Here is a 23,821-nt window from a genome sequence, read left to right on the forward strand (position 1 = left end):
TCTACTGGATATTAATTAAAGAAATTAGTTGCACGTTTAGATTTCCAAAGAAAATATTTTGCGGTCAGCCGATTGGGGTCATATTTCCAGCACCCTTAAAAATTCCCTTAAAAAATAAGTTAATAAATACCCCTAAAATAGGGGCCTGGACTGTAACGCATAACTCTATCAGTCAAGTCTATCATCAAAATCAAGGAAACCTTCCGAGATAAACCTTCAATAATTTTTATAACGAGGTTTACTTATCTTGGCGTTGTATGATGGGTTGCCTACAATCACGTGCTGTTTGCTATAAGATTGACTACATTTATACCGTTTATAGTTAATAGAACCAACCGGGTATTTTCAGTGTGAAAACACTGGCTACTTACATAATCGATTTTTTGGCCCGAGCATGTTGAACGGGAAACGTTAAATCTGCACTGCCGACTGATTTAACGTTTCTATACGCTACGTTAAATTTGCACTACAGCTTTAACATAGTATTTTTTTTTGTTTTAGCAATTTATTTATTTTAGAAGTCATTAAGTAATGTTATGAGGCCCATTTTCTGAGCTGAATCGTGAATCAAATTGAAAAAAAAACAAAAAATAGATTTGACTTAATTCGAATTTTACAATAGGGATATTGAGTTCATAAATCACTTTAAATGTGTGAGATAAACAGATTCATTCCAGACCACTGTTCAGCCAAATTATCAATATTTTAAATATACTTATAGTTTTTTGAGACATCTTAATGAACTTAATTGGTGAAAACACGTGGTTTGAGTTTTTGTATATATCCATCATAGTTTTACAATCAATCAACCGATATTTTTATTATCATAAGATCCTATTAATGTAAACAAATATACTAAACATGACTAACTAGTTTTGTCTAAATTGATAAACAAAAAATTAAGAAAACAACCGTGTTGATAATAATGAATATGGATTAGAAATGTGCGAAAATTTCATCAACGTTAATAATTGCTGAGAACTAGTTTTCCGATGTAATTTGACATTGAGCACACGGGTCACGTGGTTTACACGAGTAAACCCGCAAACCACGTTACATAAATGCCTAATAAAATATGAAAGTTTGATTCATGTGCTCAGCGTTTCAATGTTTGCTTTGTTTTGTTGGAAGAATAGTTTTAAGGAATTTCTTCTAAATCACGATTAACAAAGATTTAAAAAAATCAACTTAAAAATCAATTTAAATTCAACAGCAGCATTTCCAATGTTACGAAAAAAAGTCATGTTCCATATTTATCCATAGTCAGGACCATATGGAACCATCGAACTTTCGTATATAAAATAATAGACAAAAACTACTTATTTATTCAGACTTCTTAGAAGGCAAATTATGCCCCTGACAATGTGCAAAAAAATATAAATTTTGAACTTCCCATGTCCGGTTTAAAAGACACTTCTTGCAATATCACAGAAAAACGAATTGAGTGGGTACATACCTAAAGTGAGTCGAGTTCAACCAAATCTGACACAAATGATGCCACTTATATGTATATTACTTGCTCTGGTAAATTCCGTACTTCCCATGTATAGGCTAATGGACGCTTTCCTCTCGTATTATTTCACAAAAACCGATTGAGTGAGTGTCTAGAATGATTCGAATTCAACAAAACTTGCTACAACTAATACCATTGATGCAATGCATAGACTGATACATTGTGAGCTTCCCATGTCCAGTCTAAAGGACACTTCTCTCTCGCAATAATTCATAAAAACGGATAAACTTAGTATCTACAATAACCGAAAATCAGTCAAACTAAGAATAAATCATGTCCTTGGTGCTTTACATAAAATATTCCATTTTGAACTCTCAGTGTCGAGTACAAAGAATCCTTTCCTCTTGTAATGTTTCAGAAAAATCAACTTAGCAGTTATGTAGAATGATCCAAATTCAATCAAACATGCTAGAACCAATTTCACTGATACGATACAAACACTAGTAAATTCTGAACTTTCCACGTCCAGTCTCAAGGACACTTCTCTCTTGCAAAATTTCAGAAAAAACGATTGATCGGATATCTACAGTAAACCGAATTCAACAAAACGTATCACAACTGATGCCCTTTATACGACGTATAAACTGATAAATTTCGATTTTTCCACGTCCAGTTTCAAGGACACTTCTCTCTTGCAACGTTTCAGAAAAATTTGCTAATCGAATATCTACAAAAAAACGAATTCAGCCAAAGCTGTCACAAGTGATGCCTTTGATGCAATGTATACAGTGATAAATTCCGGACTGCTCATGTCCAGTCTCGAGGGCCCTTCCCGCTTGCAATATTTTCGAAAAACCGATTAATCGGGGGTCGAATTCAACCAAAAACGGTTATTTGACAGAACTTCCTATATTAAAATAACCCAAGTAATTTCCTTCCGAAGTTTGATAAAGTACTTTAAAACACCCTATTTATGGACAAGCAAATGACCAATGTTTGATTCACAACGGAAGATCTTAAAGGCAAACACTCAGAATCATATACATATTTATGTATATGAAATATATGTAATTATTTATTATGCTTAACATAGCTTTCGCTTAAATATCTACTTTCTAAGAGTTGAATTTAAAATTTTTATGTCAAAGATTTGGTTTATTTTTGTGTATATTCTCGGCATATTGAAAAAATAGTAATATGAGAGATATGCCACTGAAATTTATGATTTTGAATCAATATTTTTTAACTCGCAGATCCACGCTCTCACCCTCCAAGTGCAAGATTCATGAGCTTTATTCCGATTATCAAGTTATTTCTTGTTTCATTGCTGTATTAAGCTGACAATATTATTAATGTTTTCTCATCCTATGCGACATTACTGATGTGTCAGCAGCATAATATAACATATTGTTGAAATTTTCTGTTTGATTCCCTCCAAGGACTCTACCACAGTAGTGTGTATACACTCTTATAGTGGTGCATACTCATTGCTATTTGATACACCCTTTCTCTTTATGCACGGTATACGCCAATTCAAAGACCTCGGTGCCATTTGTGCGTTCAAGCACAAATTTCTTTAAAAAAAAACCTGACCCGACGTGAACGTAAATCCAAGGAGTTTACCGTCGTCGTACGTACAGTGGTACCATGATCATGCGTGGCGTAGGTGAGGTCACTAGTAAAGGTAGTACTATTTGGTAGTAATGCGACGTTGCCATCTTCATGTTACTTCCCAAAAAAAAAAATCAAATTAAGCTAAGAATTCTGAAATAAATATGTGATGGCAATTTTTTTTTCAATCACTCATAGTACTATCCATTCATCACCTTCACCTTCTAACTTCTCGCCGGAGAAATAATTTTTCTAAATGCTCCATCATCATCGACGCTTCTCAATATTTCTTCAGCTACTGGTGGTACCATCTTTTTACCTATGGACTTATTTAAACAGTAGACCGTGTAACGATTAGTCGTTGGTACTAGCAGGCCGGCACTGGCAATCGCGCTTTGCCAGTATACAGACGGTACTACCTCGTAGGTAGGTAGAGCTTTCGTCTGTTTCCTCGGAGCTAAAAGTGGTTGTGCTTTTGGCGGGCATCGTTTTTTGTCGGGTTTCCGGGTGATTTTCAGTGTCATTGGGTTTATGGTAAAGTCTTCAAGGCTTTGTGAAGAGACAATGGTTCACGAAGACTCGAGTGTTTATATATTGTAGGTGGTAGTCACGAAACCCTAGGAGAGGTGCACAAAAACTTCAAAGGTAAGCTTTTAGATGTACTACAATTCAATGATGAAAAATTACTCATTGGAAAAATTATTGGTGGAGCTTTACAGCCCTATTTTTTTCTAATTTTAGATTCAAGCGTTTTTTGAAAATATATGTTTAATACTAAAAAAAATATGAAATTCTGGTTAAAGTTTTGTTTGGGAAAGATTTGAGGGCAAAACCTTGGAATGTAAATAGCCCCTATATCGTGTCTTCTGCTCTTCCATTGGGCAGAAACGAAAATTTTCTTATGAAAAGTTTGGTCGTACGTAGATAGTTGTACCTTCAGCCAATTTTTATAAATATCTACCCTTGTCATATCTGTGCAGAGCATCCTATTTTTTTTGTCTTTGCCAGGTATCTCGCTTATATATAATAATATAATAAAAGAAAGAAGGATAGTAAATAGATTTATCATGGCTATTATTGTTTTCTTTGCACTGGACGGTTTTGAAATTTGACCTATATGGAGCTCGGTGGTTTTTTCAATTTTCGAAAAATGAAAAAGCGTGAGCCAAAAGATTTTGTGAAGTGAGATTCTTCATTTTGTTCTGTATTGCATGGCTTAATCGAAATAAATAAAATAAATCATGAAAAAATTTAAAAAGTAATCAAACATTTTAGTCGATTTCTTCGAGGATATATTAAAAGCTATTGGATTCAATATATCTATTATAATAATATATAAGATGTCTCATTCAAAATCACAATTTGCGTTTCTTCTCCGTCTTTTAATATAACCGGATGGTCATCCCAGGTCCGAAACAAATTTCCCCACTTAAAAAAAATTCTAAAATATATAATTTCATGCGTTAAAAAACAAATCAAAGCTTCTTAGAACTGCATAAACAAAGTTGAGTTGACCCATAAATATCATGCCCACTGCTCTGCTTGCCGAGAAACAAGTCCGGGACTCATGTATTTCAACGCCATCCAGGGTCGAATTTGCTTATCTACAGACTGATCACTCATACATATTTGAAACTGCATAACAATGCAAGATACAGAATCAATATATAAAGGTGAAAAACTTTTTAGATTCGACAAGGACTTCAAGCTTCAATAAGAAACAGGTCAGTAATGTGAAACGAAAAAGTTCGGATGAAGTAAAGATAAAGCAAAAGCGATTGTGACACTCAAAAAAGTTCCATAAGTTAGATTTTTTGATAAACAGATTCTGAGTTGCAGTCATTCACATTGTAAGTCGTACTCGGGTAGATGCCAACAGCAGTACGCGAACAAAATTTCATCTTAATATCTCAAAAACTGAAAAAGCCGTTAAATACTTTTTTTAATTTAAAAAAATACATAGTTTCTTTATATGTATAGCAAATTAGTGTGATTTTGATTCGTTATTTCACTGTTTAACTTTAACCGTCTAACTTTATAATACTCTATGGTCAATAGCTAGTAGGGCCTCATCGAGTGCTATTTATAAGTAATCAATGCATTAAAATCAATTAAAGCTTTAAACGGTCTCAATTAATAATTTATTGGGTTCATTAAACCATAATCGCAGGATTTCCTCCTTTTTCCCAAATCTCAAGCCATTATATGATTCACTAATTGATATTTTGTTGCTTTACACAGTTATTAGGCGGTCTAAAGTGACGTGTGGGAATCGAATCACTAATGATGTCGTGACTATCCTCAGTGTTTACAAACGATTTTACATGCAGAAGTTTGTTTTAATATCATCTTGTTGCGGTTTGTGTGGGTTACCACTAATAACTTTCTATGGGTAGCTCCATGTAGGTTTTTATGGTTTTTCTCACCTTATCTATTCTTCATTATCTCTTCATTACCAATTTGTTTTTCTAACTTGTTTTTGCTCGTTCCGGTAGCACGGAATTGCGTTTATTTTCAAGTGCATGGTCGGCTTTAACCGAGACTTCAAGGTAAAAAGGGAACACCTGCGCGCACCTGTTTCATTTCTAGACCCTCTTCATTACGTCGCCGAGTAGCATATAAAATTCAAGCTCACGTTTTAAATTGGTAAACCCGATGTACCTCAGTTTAGCTTATTTCAAACATGAGGTGGATAACTGTTATTTATCAACTTCTTGAAACTGCTACCAGTTAGAGTTTTTGCTACCTGCATCGATAAGACCAACAAGTCAAGATTTGTGACATTATTAGTTTGTTTTCATTTCCAACTTTCAGATATGATCTGCGTATGATGAACCTCGAAACATGACCGTCGAATTTAAAACTGACGTGACGCGAACTCCCTCGACGATGATGTCCATTGCCACGCCGCTGAGAGAATCTCAGGCCTATGTGACGGCCAAAGGACTCACAAATCATCCAGGGCAAAATAACTGCTTCCTCAACAGCTCAATTCAAGTAAGTTTATTAACCTTCACCGTCTTAACTTCAGACTTAACTTCCACTCGCGTTTTAAGTGCTAATTACAGGGTGGCTCAAGAAGAGCGTGGGCGGAGGATAGAGGAAAAACTGTTACGGCTAGGAAAAAATTTTAGGAGGCAAATAGCTTAAGCTAACAGTTTATTAGGTGTTACAAAAAGAAAATGGTTCCGATTATAGAAGGTATTCTAAAAACCACGGGATTGCATTTAATGTTGTTATATGAAGGACAAACAGTAAGGTTAACATGAAATTACATTCACATGACGCAATTGATGTGACATTATCACAACCCCGAAACAACAGTGTGTCATATATATTTCATCAGTATTTCACATAAATAAGTTATATGTGTTTTTAAGATGCCCTGTATAATTGAAAACACTTTTTGCTTATAACGCCTAAAAAAGCACTAAATCTTAAAAAAAAATTCCTAACTATGACCCTTTTCCTTTATCCTCTGCCAAGAAACTGTTGTGCCACCCTGTGCAATTCCCACAACTTGAAGTAATAAATTTCATATTGCCCCTAAACATAAACTTTAAAAAGCGAGCGCATGTTTGCCACAGTAAAATTCGGTGATGACGTGCTCCATATGAAATTAATATTTTGTTTATTTTGCATAATAAATCTGAGCATTTTGGATGAAAACATTCACGGTTATTGAGAATTGCTGAAGCAGAGGCGCAGAGCTTAGTTAAGACTAATTTGTTCAGTGTGTACACATATGTCGGTATCTACTAGTGTCAGTATAACTGCGCTATTCATTGTAATCCTTACAAGACTCCCGAATACAACTACTTATACATACAGGGTGCTTCACCAAGATCACGAGGTAAAAAATCCATCAATTACGCAGAAACTCTAAGAGTTTCTACTCGAGTGATATAACTAACATATTTTCAAGATGGCGGTACTTCCGGTCCGATCAGGAATAAACGTCTATCAAAATTTTTTACATCTGTCAAATTAAATACTGCATAAATTAGTCTACATAAAATATTCTAAGAAATTCGAGAACAATTCAAAAGTCCGCAAATATACAGGGCACTTCATTTAAAATAAGATCGTCATTACCTCAAGTCTCACCGGAGATACTGTCACCTTGAAAATATTTTTCATAGCTGTATCAACATGTGTTCTATCCAAATTCATGTTGAGGCAAACTTTCAGATTTTTCCTATGGTGGTGATCCATATGGATCCGAAGGTGCGACCCCCTACGTGAATTTGTGGATCTCTTACAATTTCAGAGATCCCAATGGCGACCCTTGAATTCATAGTCGTCATCAAGAAAGATTCAGTTCAGTGAGTTTCACCTTTCTAAACAAAAACTAAGCGCAGCGTTACCGTTTATTCCCGCCATAGATTTCAATCAAGATAGCGAAATTCGCTGGTTGAAATTAAAATAATAAGAGGAAAGTAAATGAAAAATGAAAATAATGAAGACCTGTTAGAAGGCGGACAATTGATCGACGTGGCAGAGCCATTTCTCTCCTGGAATTTGTTTCTTAGCCCAGGACGAGATGAGGGAGAGGCATGGGAGAAACCTCCCCAAACATAGTTTTTGTAGCACAAGTCTATCTGTCTTTCTTTTCATCTCTTTCTGCACTTACGATAATGTTGTAAGTACATATTTTGTCCCTTTGAAATTATTCACCCCTTACAACGCTGTCGCTTTTGTCAAAATCTGACGATCATTTTAAAAAACAAAAGCTGAGCACAGTGTTGCCACTTTAGTTGGTTAATCGAAATCGTCGAATTTCGGCAATTCAACCCCCCGATTTTGATGGTCAAAGAAATGCGATTATCGGGGGAAAAACGCGATTTATCTGTGGTTTAATAATTTGAATTCAGTTGCGAACGTGGTTTTAAAGAATGGCAATTCTAATATTTTCTTATAGAGTGTAAACCGCTGACTTCCCACAGGTCAAAAGTGAACAATGAGAGGAAACGCTGTTTTTATTTTCGGTACACTGAAGACATTACACACATCTTGGGAAAACGGAAACCGTGACTCATGTCGTTAAGTTTATTGATAAGGCAATTTAATCGAGGATCGTTTTAATTATGTAGGCAAAGGGTCAGTTTGATGGAAATTGCTTGATTAGTATCATTGCGAACGTCCCTTAAAAGAAACATTCGGAAACATTTCAAACCCCATCGTTACACACCGCTTTTGCTGCATGCCTTCGGATTTAATGATTTTTCGAAGGAAATTCCCCTTTGTGTTTTTTATTTTCAGTCTCGTGTGCCAGTGCATAATTTTCGAGTTAAAAATCTAAGAAGTGTGTGATATCGAATCCTCTATCTGGCATAGAAAAAAAAAGCTTGATAAGTTCCCACTGCAAATTGATTTAATTAAAGAGATTATTCAATGAAATTGTGCTGGTGTGTGATTTAAAGCGTCCGTGGGAAAGCTCTTGTTTTCTCAGTCATTAAATTATTCAGGCTAGACTATTAATGAGTGTAGTAAAATACAATACGTACAGTGCCGATAATTACCAGTTTTATGCCAGAGTTCGATGTATGGCTCCTAAAAGGGCAAAAGTATGACCTGTTAATGCCAATTAGCTATCAAGCACGAATAGATGTAGACAAAAACTAAACTCAACATAACATTAACCAATTTTCTCCTCTCTAGCGGCATACAGCAATTATTATTGTAGTACGCATAATAGTCGTAATGGAACACGTCCTTTTTTCTCAAAAGCTGAGGTGATAGTACTTATCCGCATTCCCGAAGGGCAATTACGGTCATTAGAAGTCGGATAAAGAAAACAATTTTCATCTTTTCCGTCCAGGATGGCTCTTCGGTTGTGATTAGGTAGCCCCACTCAGGCACACGCGCATATTATGTGCGCGTAATAATGTCTTGTTACTACAACTTGGGAGGCCTTCGAAGTGGTACTCGACGAAAGAACCTAGTTGTATATAATCCCAGATTAGAACAGAGTTAGAATTGACTTTGTTAAACAATAGAAAAACCGGTTTAAACAATGATTGTGTCAGAATCTAGGTAGGGTGAGATGATAAAATTTGTCGCACGTGTCTCCCCTTTTTGTGTCACAAGTTGCTCGGATTCCGGTCTCTTATCGAGCAAAGTACTAACGACAATTTCTACACTACGCATACAGAGTGTCCCACACTCAATGAAACATTTTCCATTAGATATTTACCATAAACAGGTCTCACCATACATGCAGTAAAGTTCTCTTTAAACGAACGCGCTTATTGAGAACTTCCGGTTACTAATAGGAGAAAACATTTAAAAACTAACGAGTTCAACAGTTGATCAGGGACTTAAATGGAATGGGTCGCACCGCAAAGGTTTAAAAGAGCGTGGCATATTGCAATCGAAGGTTGCAGAGCTTGAAAAGAAGTTGCGAACACATGAAGCAGCTAAATTTAATAGAAGCTGGTTGGAGAGGTTTAAAAGCAGTCTATTAACAAATTGGGACTGTTAAATACGTAGATAATAATACCATTGTCGTTGCGCTCTTATTCAGTCCTTAATGATGACTAGGAGGAAGATCAAGATCAAAATGGTCCAGTGATCGAAGTATTAATTTTAGTTTTGACCACATCACGGGCACTTAAGTATATTCATAATTTTCTCGAGTCCCGGAACACTACACAAAATATTCTAGATACGCTTGATAAAGTGAAATTAATGGGATTAATTTAACAAAAATTAAACAAAACATAATGAAAATTCGATTAAAAAGAAAAAGTGACAGTGATGAAAAAAAAATGGAACAGTTTCCCATATAATTATCAAGTATTCATATAAAGTACAATAGTATAAACTAAATAAAAATATAATAAAATTAATAAAAGTAAAAATGCTGCTCTACAGAAGAGTAGCTGTAAGTAGGTATATACTAACCGGTCATAATTGTCTGCTTGTTGAGTCTTATGTTTTTCTGCATTTTCACATACAATACTCTCCGTAAATAGTTCTGACTACTCCCCCAGCCAACAAAAATCTTGCTCCAAACCTACGTCTTTCACATCAACAACACAATGAAGATGTAAATTTTGAAAAAAATATATCATTAGTGTAAAGATACGTATGAGTAAAAATATGTACGTAGGAACAAAATATTAAAAAGTTTGAAAACAAATTTGTGTTTAATACAAATGCAAAACCAAATCACTGAAGAATTTAAGTCTGGCGAACTTTTCATCTGCATAGAGTCGATAAACTAGCCTAAACATATTATTTTGTACTTAAATGAGTTAAATACGATGTGTGGCGAAGTAACATTTTTGCTTAATTTTCTCGAGAAATGTTCTTTTAAATTACCCTCGTGCATTAAATCAACTATAATTTGGTATAATATGACAACGATTCATGCAGTATTCACGCTAAATGTTCGACAATTTTTGTATTTGTGCAATTTTTTAAATAGCCCTAAGAAAATGTATGCAAAAAGAGGAATGGTTTCCTGGTAAAGCAGAAATTTGTAGTTTAATGCGTAATATCCATTATATATCAAAAAACTACCCATAGACAAGGTCGTAGACTCCATAATAAATCATGAGGCTGATTACAAGAAAAAGGCTCTCCTAATCACTTACATCGCATTCCTGGCTTACATGTCGTACCTAGGTAAGCGTCGAATTATTAACCATTAAGCGTTTTTTGAAGAAAAGGAATTATGTAATATTTACACCGATTATCTAGATCATCATTCCGTTCGCGTGCTATCATTACTTAGCGATCGTCTAATAATAATCCGTGCTTCCTCTAGAATGTCGAACTGGTTTTCTTAATGTTTTTCTCAGTAGAGGATAAGGGCATTTAGCGTTTTAGTCTCAAAAAATGTTGAAGAATAAAATATCGGACACGAATTCTCTTCAATGGGAACCAGGCACATTCTCATAATATCCGACGGATATTGATTTCAGCCAATACCAGAAATATTGAGGTTTAGGTAATTTAATATGCATGAATTTTCTTATTGCGGCTGTTAAAGTACCCGTTTCCCATGTAGTTATTATGTCATTATTCCCATGTCAACATTTTGCTTCCCTATTCATTGTAGTTTGTAATTTCAATGGAGTAGAAAAAAAGCTTCATATCGGCGCTCTATGCACTAAACATCGAGAATTAAAAGTCGTTTGTTTATACTTCCTTTTAAAGGTGATAAGACAGTCATTTTCTTTATCATACATAATATGTGCTGTAGTACGTGCATACGTGCTCGTGTACTTATCACACATTCGTTTATGCTTCAAGGCATTATTGTCGACTTCCTACTAATTATTATTATTGCAAACATTTATGAATGAAAATCAGCCGCTATTTTACAATTACATTGTTAATAATTACATATGTATGCCTTACATACAACTACATTGAGCGTGTGAATGTGTATTAAGTAGGTTGCTATATTGAGTTAGAAAGGGGGGCTCGTTCCAACTCGGACAAATTAGCATAAGGCGACTTTAAAGATTATCTTATTATCACATTCGCCCAAAAAGAACACTTTGTGTATGGTCTTCACTCACTGGACTATTGCGGCACTTTTACCGAAGGTGGCCATGATGATTGGAAACAATGGAGCGATCGTTTGCGCGTTTAAGTCGTACTGAAGATGTCTGGGCCGCGCTGAAAATGGTACTCGGCTGCAACATCCGAATTGAACTTGAAAGATTGAAAAAGTAGCTCAAATCCAGGCCAGTGGCGTTGATGACAAATTAAATTTTATGCCGATGTTGTAAAACTTGCTCGATATGCGTTAAAAAAAATATTAAAATTTTTCGACTAGATGAAGATAATGCCACAGTCATAATAGCCTATGTTACGGATTCAAACACGTAAATCAAGATGGTGATCCGTATTGGAAGTCATTTTAACTCGGTTTGCGGCGTAACCTGGGGCACTTGATTAATGAAGAGCATGGAGAACACTTTATTTCTCTGGTTTTTGTGAGAAGTGCCGTTACATGATCACGAACGGTGGTTGTGTTAACCTTCAACTAACCTGAACTAACTTGGCGTTGATGGTGCCTTGGCGAACTCTTCTGGAACGCACTTTTCAATGAAGCGCTTGAACGGTGAATTTATTTCATTTGCTCGGTTACGGTCACTTAAATACTACTACGTTAAATGGTCTACTCATACCGTGGCTAAATACCCTAAATCAATTAACACGAAAAACAGATTTCGATATTAAAAATTCGAGTGATTTCTTAGAAAAATTTATATTTTGTGCATCTTGACGCATCGAACGATTTTTTGGCGTTTTTACCGAAGGTGGCTGCGACATGTCATGACGATTGACAACAACAATTTGCGTTTGCGCGAACGGCTGCAAATCAGTAGAAAACATCTAAGGGACAACGTAGAAATGACGATCAAACTGCAAGTTCCGATTTGAACGGGAAAATTGCAGTGGTCCAAAATTTCAAGTAAATTTCCATTTCTTCGTCTCATTTCGATTTCTGCTCAAATCCTGTACAATGCTGTTCCGTTCTTAGTTTCTATCTTCTTATTGTTCCAAGTCCAAGACGCTCACTGGCCATTCCACAGTGTTTTCCAGATTTTCTGTCTCCGACTGCCTTTTTGAGTCATTTCGGTCATGCCAAATCGAAGTACTTTTTTCGTCCTTTGTGTAATTGTCAATCTCACAATTCCAGATTTGCGTTCTTTTAAAGTTATGTATGGGACAACGCCGCCTCTCTCCTTCCAATTATCTTAACTAGATCCCCCTTTCGGCACTTAGAGCAAAAAACTGAGACCGATCTAGTCCTTTGCTGTCTATTGCAACGTAATATTACCAGTCCTGATGTATAAATGGGATAGAAGTTTTTTGCTTTTTTCTTCGGCAATTGAAATCGTTTCTGCAGATGTGTCTTTTGCATTTTTCCTGAGACAACCTAGCATATAGGTTTTTCCCTTTAAAATCCAGACCGCCTCCAGTACCTCTTCTTTACGCGTCGTCACCTCCATACATTTTAGCTGCTCGGTCCTTTAATTTTTTTACCTTCATGCTCTTCTCTTCTATAGCTGTTCTTCTCGAGCTTCTATATCCAGTCCCACTTGGCTCAAAGGGCTGGTTCCTTCTAATAGTGTCATCAAGCTTCATCCCAGCGGTTTCGCCACCTGGTACTCCCCGGTTTATACTCCTCCATCGGCCTTCCATATCTGTTACGTTCTTTTCGCTCGTTCAGGGTTGATTACGCAGATTCGGTGGAGGAGGTGCGCAGAAATAACCACGTAGAGGTGTGGATAGCTCCTTGACCCTTTCTTTAATTAGCATTGCATGCATTTCTGATGCCACAAGCATTTTTTTGGAATTCACTTCTTAACGGAGTGCTTCGAGGGTGAGATAATTGTCACTTTTTTGTGCATCCCCGTTTGTGATTACTTTAATGTTTGACCCAGTGGAATTCACTCTCATACACAATTTCAGCAAGTTTACGAAATTGTGTTAACTAAACTTGCCCATTTTTATTTTGACTAAATATCTATGAAAGAATAGAAAATCCTTTTCAGTTGGTTAGCAAAAGGCTACACCACGCGCGTTCTTTTTTCTCGTTCAATCGGGAGCAGTTAAGCCAATTAGCAAACAACTACGCGCTTTCTCTGTTCAATAACAATTACCTGAAATTCATTTTTCATTCCTTGTTAGTGGAATGCCATCAAACGAACGTGGAACTTGACTTTATTTCTGCTGTGATCAGTACTAAGGATAAAACTTCCGATTGTTTAAAGTGTATAAATTGAGAAGATAGGCTTTGGAACCGGTTCTAAAACACCTGCCAATAAAGCGCATCTTAAAGAGATCAGAAATCGATGTAACGAGCAGACAAAAGAAGTTGTTAAGTGATGGCACTATTTCAAAAACCCGAGTGGAAGCTACGGTAGCCCCTGAAGATTCACTTAAGACCCGATATTTTTCGCCTTCATGTGCTAATTTAGTATATATAAACAAATAAATAAATCTAATAGCTATTTGCTTGGCAAGGTGAAAATGGCCAATTTATTGCAGCAGCGAAGTTATTAAGTAAGTACTGCAGCTAATTTGCGTTTTCGCCAATTATTTCTTCTATGATTGACAAAAAAGTGACCTATTAATGACCCAAAACGGACTGTAAAATGTCACTTTTAATGCCTAGGATGTAAAGGAATGTTTTTACTGCTCAGAAAATAAAACTGACAGTTTACAGCTGCTGTGCGTTGTTACTTAATTTTTCGCTTAATCACTTTCTTGGGCTCGGATAATAACGGATCATACAGTACTCTTAGGCAAAAATTAAGAGTTGGCAAATGAAATAGTCAAATTTTTGACTCCTTGGGCATTAAAATTCACCAAAAAATGAAAAAACTAGATAAATAACTATTGAGATATCTGCCGCTGTCGATTATAATTATGTACATGTTGACCTCATCATTGATAACAATAAAACAAATTCACAGTTATTTATTGTATCCCCGAGCTGAGGTTTCAAGTTTCGCGTCATTTAAAGGCATTATTTTTTTTGTTACCGGTTCTACTACCTAAAGGCACTTAATCCCAGAAGTGGTTCTTCATCGGGCAACTAGGCAAAGGCGAAAGAATAACCCAAAGTGGTAAAACTGGTTCTTCTTGGCGCGTGTCTCGTGCTAAGACGTAGAATCGTAGTATCTTTGCGAGGCCTTTTCCCGCCTAAAGAAACTAAAATATAAATTATAATAAATATTATCATTTATGTTTTGTTGAGTTATCCGTCTACAATTATTCCAGTTCAGATTAGTTCAGACTAGTGGTGGCAACCAATCTTCTAAGTCTCTTCGCTGAAGAGTGTCTACAATTGGTTTTAAATAAGCGCAAAAAAGATAAAATACAACTATTTTAATGATATAAAATTACCACGAAATACCGTTTAAAACAAAGCAATAATTATGCTTCACATGCTCTCCGACATAAAAGACAACTTGAAGTGAAGCAAACTGAAAATTAACAAAATCATAGCTGCCGTTCTATTATCGTTTAGCTGGTAGCTTCATCCGGGTATATTATATTACGAGGTAATTATAAACAATTTGAAACATTTGTAGCACGTAAAAAAATGGTAGTGAATTTTCTTATAAAACTCGTAACTGGCCATTAAGTCATTAGCCTCTCAGTTTCCTTTACTTCAAAGTTCCTATGGAATTTGGAAAATTTGCAACAAATAAAAAAAGAAAAATATTATGAAAAGTAAAAAAAATCAAATTAAATGTATAAAATGTGAAAAAAATATATAGTTAAACATTGGACTTTAAGTCTCCTTTACTTAATGTTTCATGTATTCCATCGAATTTTTAATTCTGCTTTCTCTATATTTTGCAAACACTTTAATCCGCAAGTTTTTGTTATTTCGATACTTTTTTACATTTTATTAATATTTTATTAATCCTTCTTCGCATAATTTAAAACACTTTTAAAGCATGTTTCATTGGGTGCATGCGCAGTTCTTTCCAACAGAGATATTAAATTTTTCCCAATATCAAGTTCCTCGAGTCACTATTATTAATCTTCCAAATTCTGTTGCAGTACAACTCCAGCTTTAGGTACACAAAAATCTTCAACAAAATACCCTTAAATGCAGTTCGAGGCAACTTTTGAACGTATCTACTAAATTTCAATCCTGAACTCCAAAAGTCAGCTTCAGAAAATTAATAGGAAATTGCCCGAGATGATCAAAACTGAACGCCAAAAGCTCAATTCATTTTGATTTGATTTTGCTCAGGCGAGTATTTCTGAGACTTTGCATATAAGAGTTCATTGTGAATGTGCATAAACTTACACCAAAAGATTAATATTCATTGAATAGAACCATCGGTCCTGTCATAACCAAATGATTATATGATTAATTACTAGCACACTGTCCCATAAATAGTGTCATAACAACGTACGATGTATGCCTTGTAAACAACACGCGCCCAAACATGGCAAAACTGCACAAACCACTCGGGTTCTTCTTCGAAGAGTGGTACCTTCGTCGTTCCACCTCGCTTCCCCGTGCAATAACCAAAATGGCCGCCTGGGCCCCCCAGATCCCCTCCAAAGCCACGCACACCTGTGTTGTAGAGACCGAGAGTTGGCGATCTTCAGGTAAAATAAGGCTATAATAGGTAAACCATACGTTGTTGGTGCGCTGGTACCACCGTATTTTGCAGTTTTCCCGAGGGAAAATGCGTCGATTTTAAGTGATTTCGCGTCGGTGGTGTTAGTTCGACATGACCAAAAGCAGGAATCACAGACCCAGGGCTTTGTTCCAAATTTCCAATGTAAGTAGTTGCGGCTTTGTGGTGCTGGGTACTAGAATCATAATCATGAGAGACAGGTGGCGCCACATGGTTATATCTTGGCAAAGCTTTTAAAGAGCTTAACTGGATATTTGTTGATTGTAGTTTTAAATTGAACTTTAAAGAGTTGACTTAAAATTCAGGAATTACTAAAAATCCCGTATATATACCGTTACGGGGAATTCAAGGTTTCGGGTACTTTCCGCGTCAATTTTGAGGAATTGATAAAGCTTTAAAATGTCCAAATTTGTACAAATTTGAAGTCATTGAGGTCCAGGAATATTACCATTAAAATTTTTCGCAGGTAAAACGGGTAATTTTTTAAGGTTTTAGAATATGGAAATATTGAAGATGCCAAGAGACTGGTGCTTTGGTCAATTTGGAATTTTTTGAGCAAGGAAAGTTTTAAGCGCGAATTTTGGGTCATCATGCATAATCATATCAACATGTTCATGTCCTGACGTACTAATGAATTACATGTTTTATTTTAATAATCCCACCATGTAAACAATGTAAATAAGTAGAGCATTTCTTCAATTGAAATAGAATATTTGTTTCTTAGAGCCACATTATCATTGGATAGCTCCAGATCTTGTCCTTTCTCGTGTAAGTGCATGAAGAGAACTTTCACGTTTTAAATTAATCGTTTCTATACGTTCCATGCTTATACAATGAACGAAAAACCTCTTTAAGTTTCTGAGATATGGGGTCACATGGGTACCTAGTTCTTGCATTTTTAAAGATACTGTAAAATAAACGACTCTAAAAATGCCTTTTCAAGACTGTAACTTCAGGTGACATACTCACGCTCAATAAATGATGCATATTACTCCATTAAACCGAAAACCAGCACATCAAAAACGTAAACTTGTTGGAAAATAATTTCCGCATGAATTAAGCAGGTTCTTGGTGTTACACAGATGTCAGGTATTAGGACAGGTGCCACTATTCCTCTTCGACCGTAGGTACCTATGATTCATATAAACACATGGTGTTTAGTATCCCCCGGTCAACAAAAATACTATGCGTTTTTTTTATGAATAATATACTTATGAATGACTGAATTACCTTCGTATCACTTCAATGAAATCATTGTTGGGTCAGATGAACATGATCTTTGTCGACCTACGTAAAAAAAAGATGCGATAGGTAGAGAATGCTTGGGGTGTATTACAATTATCAACATCATGCCTGCGGAGTGATGGGCGCACTTAATGATGATGATGATGATGATTATCTTCTTCCCCGTAACAGATCCCACAAAATCAAATTACCAAAATAATCGGAGTTATAAGGGCAAATCCGATTTGAAAATAATGTCCTGGGTTGTCATATTATACAGGGAGTGATATGTCAAATTTCTATTACCGACTGCGCAGTAATTGGTAAATGATATGTTGACCCACCGCGCAACCGCTGTTAAATGGTATATTTGACAGTGTTTTAGTGGCAGTCATTCGACAAATCTTGCTTGCATGCTATAAATTTGAATGAATGAAAACGCAATTTTTATAAACTTTTTAAATCCCATGAAATTTCTGTAGACCAAACTAACGTTGGGTAACCATTTTGTTCCAGGTCCTATGGCACCTAGACGCCTTCAGACGAAGTTTCCGCGACCTCACCGGGCATGCGTGTTTGGCGGAATCGTGCATTTTTTGTGCCCTAAAGGTAGGTTTCTCTACAAGTTCATCTTAGCGGGTCAGAAATCGAGGTGCAGATAAAAACATCAAAGCACTTCAGGCTTCAAATCCAATTAACTGTACATATTAACGTGACGTAATATTTAATACCTCGTAGTAAATAAATAACAAATTATTAACATTCCTGCTTTTGCATTACATCGATGTATAATTCATACTTGGCTCATATAGTGGAATGTCGGCGTAAACCGCTGAAATAGGTAAGTAATGTTTAAGAGCGACGCTCGCCTTGAATTAGCTAGATGTTATCGGTTATCGTTAGTCTTAATTTGTTGTTGCAAATAAGAGGTGAATAATTGAGTAATGTTTATCCAAAGATAGACCAAATCAAAAATAAACTGCGAAGAAATCTAGAACTCTTACTGCAATCGGAATAAGGAAATGAAACGGTTCAATTCAAAATAATGGGCTGATGAGCTAATGTCTTTCCTGAGGAACTGATCAGAGATTTTAATATGTTGATCACATAGTTGAAAAAAACTACCGGATGGAACTCTTAATAGTTGATGTTTTTTTTTTTATCAAATTCTCTTACCAGCCCTAAAAAATTTTCCCCAGAACAAGGATATGCGGGAATTTTCCTCGTCTGGTAATCTACCGCTTGTTCAAAATTGTGTTCACGAAAACACTGAAAAGTATATTTAGATTTCAATGGAAACCGCTCAAAAATTTTTATAAGAAAACAGACAAACCTCTCGTGGCTTCAAGGTATTGTCTGTCTACTTATGATCAGAAGAGATCCGTTAAGCATCTACTGCCAGTCAAACCAAAAACTGTTTTCTTTGTCTTTGGTTTAAACAATAGCAGCAACGTCTGAACTCGAACAATCGACACAAAATTGCCAAATATCAAACCCACTTTTCAAAAAATTGCTCCCATCAACAACGTCCGAACCCGAACAATCAAACAAAAATTGCTAAATATTAAACCCCGTTAAAAAATGGCTCCCATGTGGGGTCTGTATCATACAATAGGTACCTCGGCACGTGGCGCCCCCGTCGCTGGTTCTTCGAACTCGAAGGTGAGGTCACCAGGGAGTTCTTTTTCTTCGCCCCAGGCGCAACACGGCCGGTTGACCTCGTTTGGTATTGGTCGAGAGTGTTACTCAAGATTAGTTGTGCTGTTGGTCTCTTTCTTTCCTGTGGTTCTTGGGTTCGTTAGGTTTAAGAGATGACGGCGTTGCCGAGTTTCCCAAAAATACCTATATTTTTATTTTAAATTTTTATTTATTTAACCGTCTAGCAAAAGCGTATTTCGCCCCTGACAATAAATATTACAATCCTCATTAATATTAGCTCTCAAACAGTCTCGGAGGCGCAATCAGTTTTGAAAATTTTCTCGATAGTTGTGATTAAAAAGGTCAAATTTATTAATCTCAATCGTTTATGCTATACCATGCGCCATTCACTTTTGAAGAGTTATAATTTTAAAACTTTCCTTTTCATTCAATTTATCACCCCTTTTGAAACATGTCCACAGATGTTACAGAACATCAACATTTTCAAAATTTGTTTTTTTTTATCCTCCTTCGATCCAGATTTTGAATTATCTCTTCAAAAGTATTGTCAATCATAAAATTAATCACTGGTAACAGAGTCTGTGCTAAATTTGGCAACAGCGATTCGAAATTAGTGTCGACCAAATATTTACTGAACGCAAACAATGCATGTCGCGAGCGATACTCATTAGTTCCATTCTTTTAAAGGTCTCGTACCTAACTGAAATGTTAATAACCACTAAATTCGAATAGAAATTTCCTATGCTGTTATGTTAATGTCTATGTTAAATTAAGCACTTTTAAATGGGATTTTGTTGATTATACCTCTACAAAAATGTGTAATAATCGTGTGAGGTACTACTTTTAAATGCCTTTTTTGACAGTCATTTATCTTAATTAGTCCAGTGCGCATTATTTGGTTACCCAAAAGCTGCTTTCATGATTTGACCCAAATGGATTTTGGCATTGGTGTAGGATAGAATAGCCGACACTAAATTGCCACTTGTTTCGATTTGGCAACTGAAATCCTACACTTTTTCGAAAAGGCTAATTAATTATACTTACAGCTAAACACTTTAAATTTAAAGCATCTTTTAGCTGAAGCCTACGCCCATGGCAACAATGAGGACAGCAGCGATTAAACAATGTATAAAAGTTTGAAATTTAAGGTGTTTTTAAGATGAATCCATAGATACGCCCTACTATTATTTTACATGTGAACTAAACAAAGACAAAGTTAAATAACAAACAATGACAAAACAATCCTAAATTATTGACGCGATTTACGTCAATGTCAAATATTTGACGCAATTTACATCACTGCAGAAGGGTTAAGATGATTTACATCAATGTCAAATAGTTGACGCAATCACCTCGTTGCAGAGAGGTTGACGAGATTTACGTCAATGCAAAGTGGTTGATAGGATTCACGTTAATAAGAAATGGTTAACGCGGACCTTTACTGCTTTCTTTTACGTATTACAGAAGACCGTGGCACCCGACTGAAACTTTGTCTGCTCGGTCTTTGCCTTTGTCTCGCTGCAACAATTTACTTAAATCCCGAAGTTTTCTTGGAATTTTACGCATACATTAAATTAAAACTGACGCCGCTACCTTTACAGTTTTTTTCATTACCGTCTCGTTGCTAAAAGACCATTTTTTGGCACTCCGTAAGTATTGGAACAATGCTACCGAACCCTTTCTGTTAATTCCAAGCAATTTGTGAAGGTTTGCAAAAACGCATTATCGCAACCTCCTCGTGAATCCCCGATCGACATCTTCTCTTTAATTTAAAACAGGTAGATGTTCACCGTGTCATTTATTATATTATACAGCGGAGGTCAGATGAACTAACATGACACAATGAAACATTTTGTCAATATTGATCGGTTTGCATTTAATGTACTTGGAAGTTATAGTAAAAATTGTTAAACACGTCAAAATATGTTAAACTCAAATTAATTCACATCTATCGTCGGGTCGCCTAAAAAAGGTTTGATCAATTAGAACGTCCACTGAAAAATTAAATTTATTATGAAAATTCATTACTCACCTCAAAAATTGATTTCAACAGATTAGTTGGAAAATATGCCGCACACACTTTCAATTTTTTGTCAATGGTTATTTTCCAGTAGCGCAGAGAGGTGATTAGAATCTTCGCAGTTTTCAATTGTAATTTACGCTCTCTTCTGGAATATAATCTGAAAAATTGTTGCGCGTTTCGTCGCCTCCTGTCGCACAAGGGTCTCCCGTTGATGACCTTGATGTCACAGTCCCATACACCCTACAGAAGATTTCAGCAACTATTCGATTACTGACCAAAGGAAAAACAAAAAATAATTGAAAAATCAAAGCAACACCCCCGAGAAAAACTAGAGCAAGGTCAATGTTCACTGAATGAATCCATGTACGCGCATAATCGTCAAAATGAACAAGGATTCATCCCACACAGTCTTCAAAATGAGTGGTTTTTATTGCATATGCATGCTTTTTCATTCAATGGGCTGATTGAAATAAAATTGCCCATAAAGTGGGCGAATCATTACATGTTAATTTTACCGATCTATTTTACTGAGCAGTTACTTAAGGACTTGCACGTCAATGAGGACGAATTTGGAAAAATAATCGTACGGCCGCACGGCATGTATGTATTTAAGATATGCTGAGGGGCATATCGAGGTACTACAACATAAAGGCAGGGCCACCAAAGAACAAATTACGTGGCGTATGTATTGTGTAAATTTGTTTTCGGTGACAATACCTAAGGTAAGTTTCATCAAAAGGTGTTCGTAAGGCAAGAAATATACGTCAAAGGGAAGTTACCTGCTTCTCATTGTTTGCACAGGTTAAGCCAATTTACGGACTACGCTACGTTGTCAAACCGTGGATCATAGTCCATGAAAAAGGAATAAAAGCAGATAGAAAAAAATTTATTAAGCAAAGCATCCGTCTCTAGAGCTGGACCGACACCCATAGAGATGTGAGGAAATTTGGAGTTCAAGAATATGCAGTTTTAAAATTTCAAAAATTTCGATTACTTTTCGAGAAATTCGAAAAAAAAAGAGACATTTTTAAAAAAACGTTTTAATTTTTTTCTCAACTTATTTGGTAGATTCACAATAATCGACACTTCATCATCACAACTTTCGCTTTTGTACAACCTAGCGATGTCACCAATTCCTTTTTCACGCGAAGAAGCATGGGATGTACTAGAAGTTTATTAGATGCTTGAAATTAGATATAGCTTCTTAGCCGGCCCGCACACCGGACCTGTCTCCATTAGATTATTATTACTGAGGATGTTTTATACTTCCACCAAACTGCAAGACTCAATCTTCACATGCGATACATCATCGTAACGAGAAAAAAGGCGGAATCCAAATATGTAAAATCTAGGACGGTACCTAGAAGGAAAAGCAAAGTTTATGACGATTGTCGAAAACGAAATGCCCGATTACCAATATGACGTAGTTTCGTTTTAGAAGTGAAAAAGTTGTACCGATGAAATGTCCATAAATTTGAATTATGAGGAAAGAACAACATTTTTTTCCTCACTTTTTTTCTAAAATATCAATTTTTTCAAGCACCTTCGGAAGTACTGAGAACTTTTAAAATTTTAAAACGGCATATTCTTGAATTCTGCACAAATTAAAGAAGAATTAGCCGTTTCCTTTGTCTCCAGATGTTAAATCGGCAACGCCGCAATGGTCCTTTAAGAAGCCTATTATTCAAACTACCTGTATACCTTGATGCCGATACAACCAAGCGGGTTTACCTACAATCTTTTTGCTCACCACTCACCTACTACAATCTACGCTATACGCAGTTGTCTTTCTCTGTTTCTACGGTTTCTTTATCTTCTTTCTTCTTGCCAGCTCAGTCTTCGTGGCGTAGCGGATGGAACGTGTTGTTAACCCGCCTGTTATGAAACGACGCTCGTTTTTTGATTTCCCGCTTCTTTGTTTCCGACTTGTGCAATATGATAAATAAGTTTCGGTACCGAAAGCCTCCCCAGGTCCAAACCAAACTCGAACACTGTGTTGGTGATGGTGGTGGTAGAGTCAGTGGCGTGAAAGAAAAAATTGGTGAAGGTTTGCCGGATGAGATTGAGGATACGGTGCTCTCTAGTGCTCTGGGCGCAGAAACTCGAGCAAAGATAAAGGTATTTTACAAATGTTAATAATGGTCAGTAATGAGTGCAGTTTTATTGCTCTAATAAGAAGCTTGGCATTGAAGCAATCTGTTAGTTAGCTCTTTAAACGATTATGCAATTCCATAAACACATATCTCAAGACTCGGGAGTGTTATAGCCTTCACATTCTGCTAGTTATCTACATTGCAAATTTCACACATGACTACAATAAAAAAGCCATATGCCGAATGCACGGGCCACAAGTTATCTCCAGCTGTCCTTACCAATTTCCAAAACGATGCCTTCTAGGCAAACAACTGTGTTTCCTTACCTATTACAGTATTTATCTTCAGAAAACCACATTTAACACTTCTTGTAAATGTCTATTTAACTTTTGATTATCTGTGTACATTCCGGTTTTGATTACTTCTATCAATATTATTCCAGTTAGATAATACCACCAAATGTAGTTCTATAAGGTGTTTAACTAGTTTGTTTCATTGTGTGTTCAGTGCATTGATAGTAAAGATAAGCCTAATAACGGCACTATCTTTACGAGTAAATTTAATAAATCAAATACATTTTTTCTTGGTCATGTGATCGCATATTACAACTTTGGATTGC

General features: G+C 36.0%; 1 protein-coding gene across 4 annotated transcripts in view; it reads left to right on the top strand.

The window, feature by feature from the left end:
• The first annotated feature begins 3,409 nt into the window (after positions 1-3,409).
• The window catches only part of ec (echinus), a 29,152-nt gene continuing 8,740 nt past the window's right edge, over positions 3,410-23,821 (top strand). The window contains exons 1-3 of one of the 4 annotated variants that reach the window (XM_066284617.1): positions 3,410-3,709; positions 5,879-6,061; positions 17,944-18,036. In XM_066284617.1, coding sequence (XP_066140714.1) covers positions 5,909-6,061; positions 17,944-18,036 — 246 coding nt within the window. In that variant the 5' untranslated portion in view covers positions 3,410-3,709; positions 5,879-5,908. The other 3 variants (XM_066284620.1, XM_066284619.1, XM_066284618.1) reach the window with 3 other exon arrangements.

Source organism: Euwallacea fornicatus, chromosome 8, assembly GCF_040115645.1.
Source record: "Euwallacea fornicatus isolate EFF26 chromosome 8, ASM4011564v1, whole genome shotgun sequence".
Classification (NCBI taxonomy): Eukaryota; Metazoa; Arthropoda; class Insecta; order Coleoptera; family Curculionidae; genus Euwallacea; species Euwallacea fornicatus.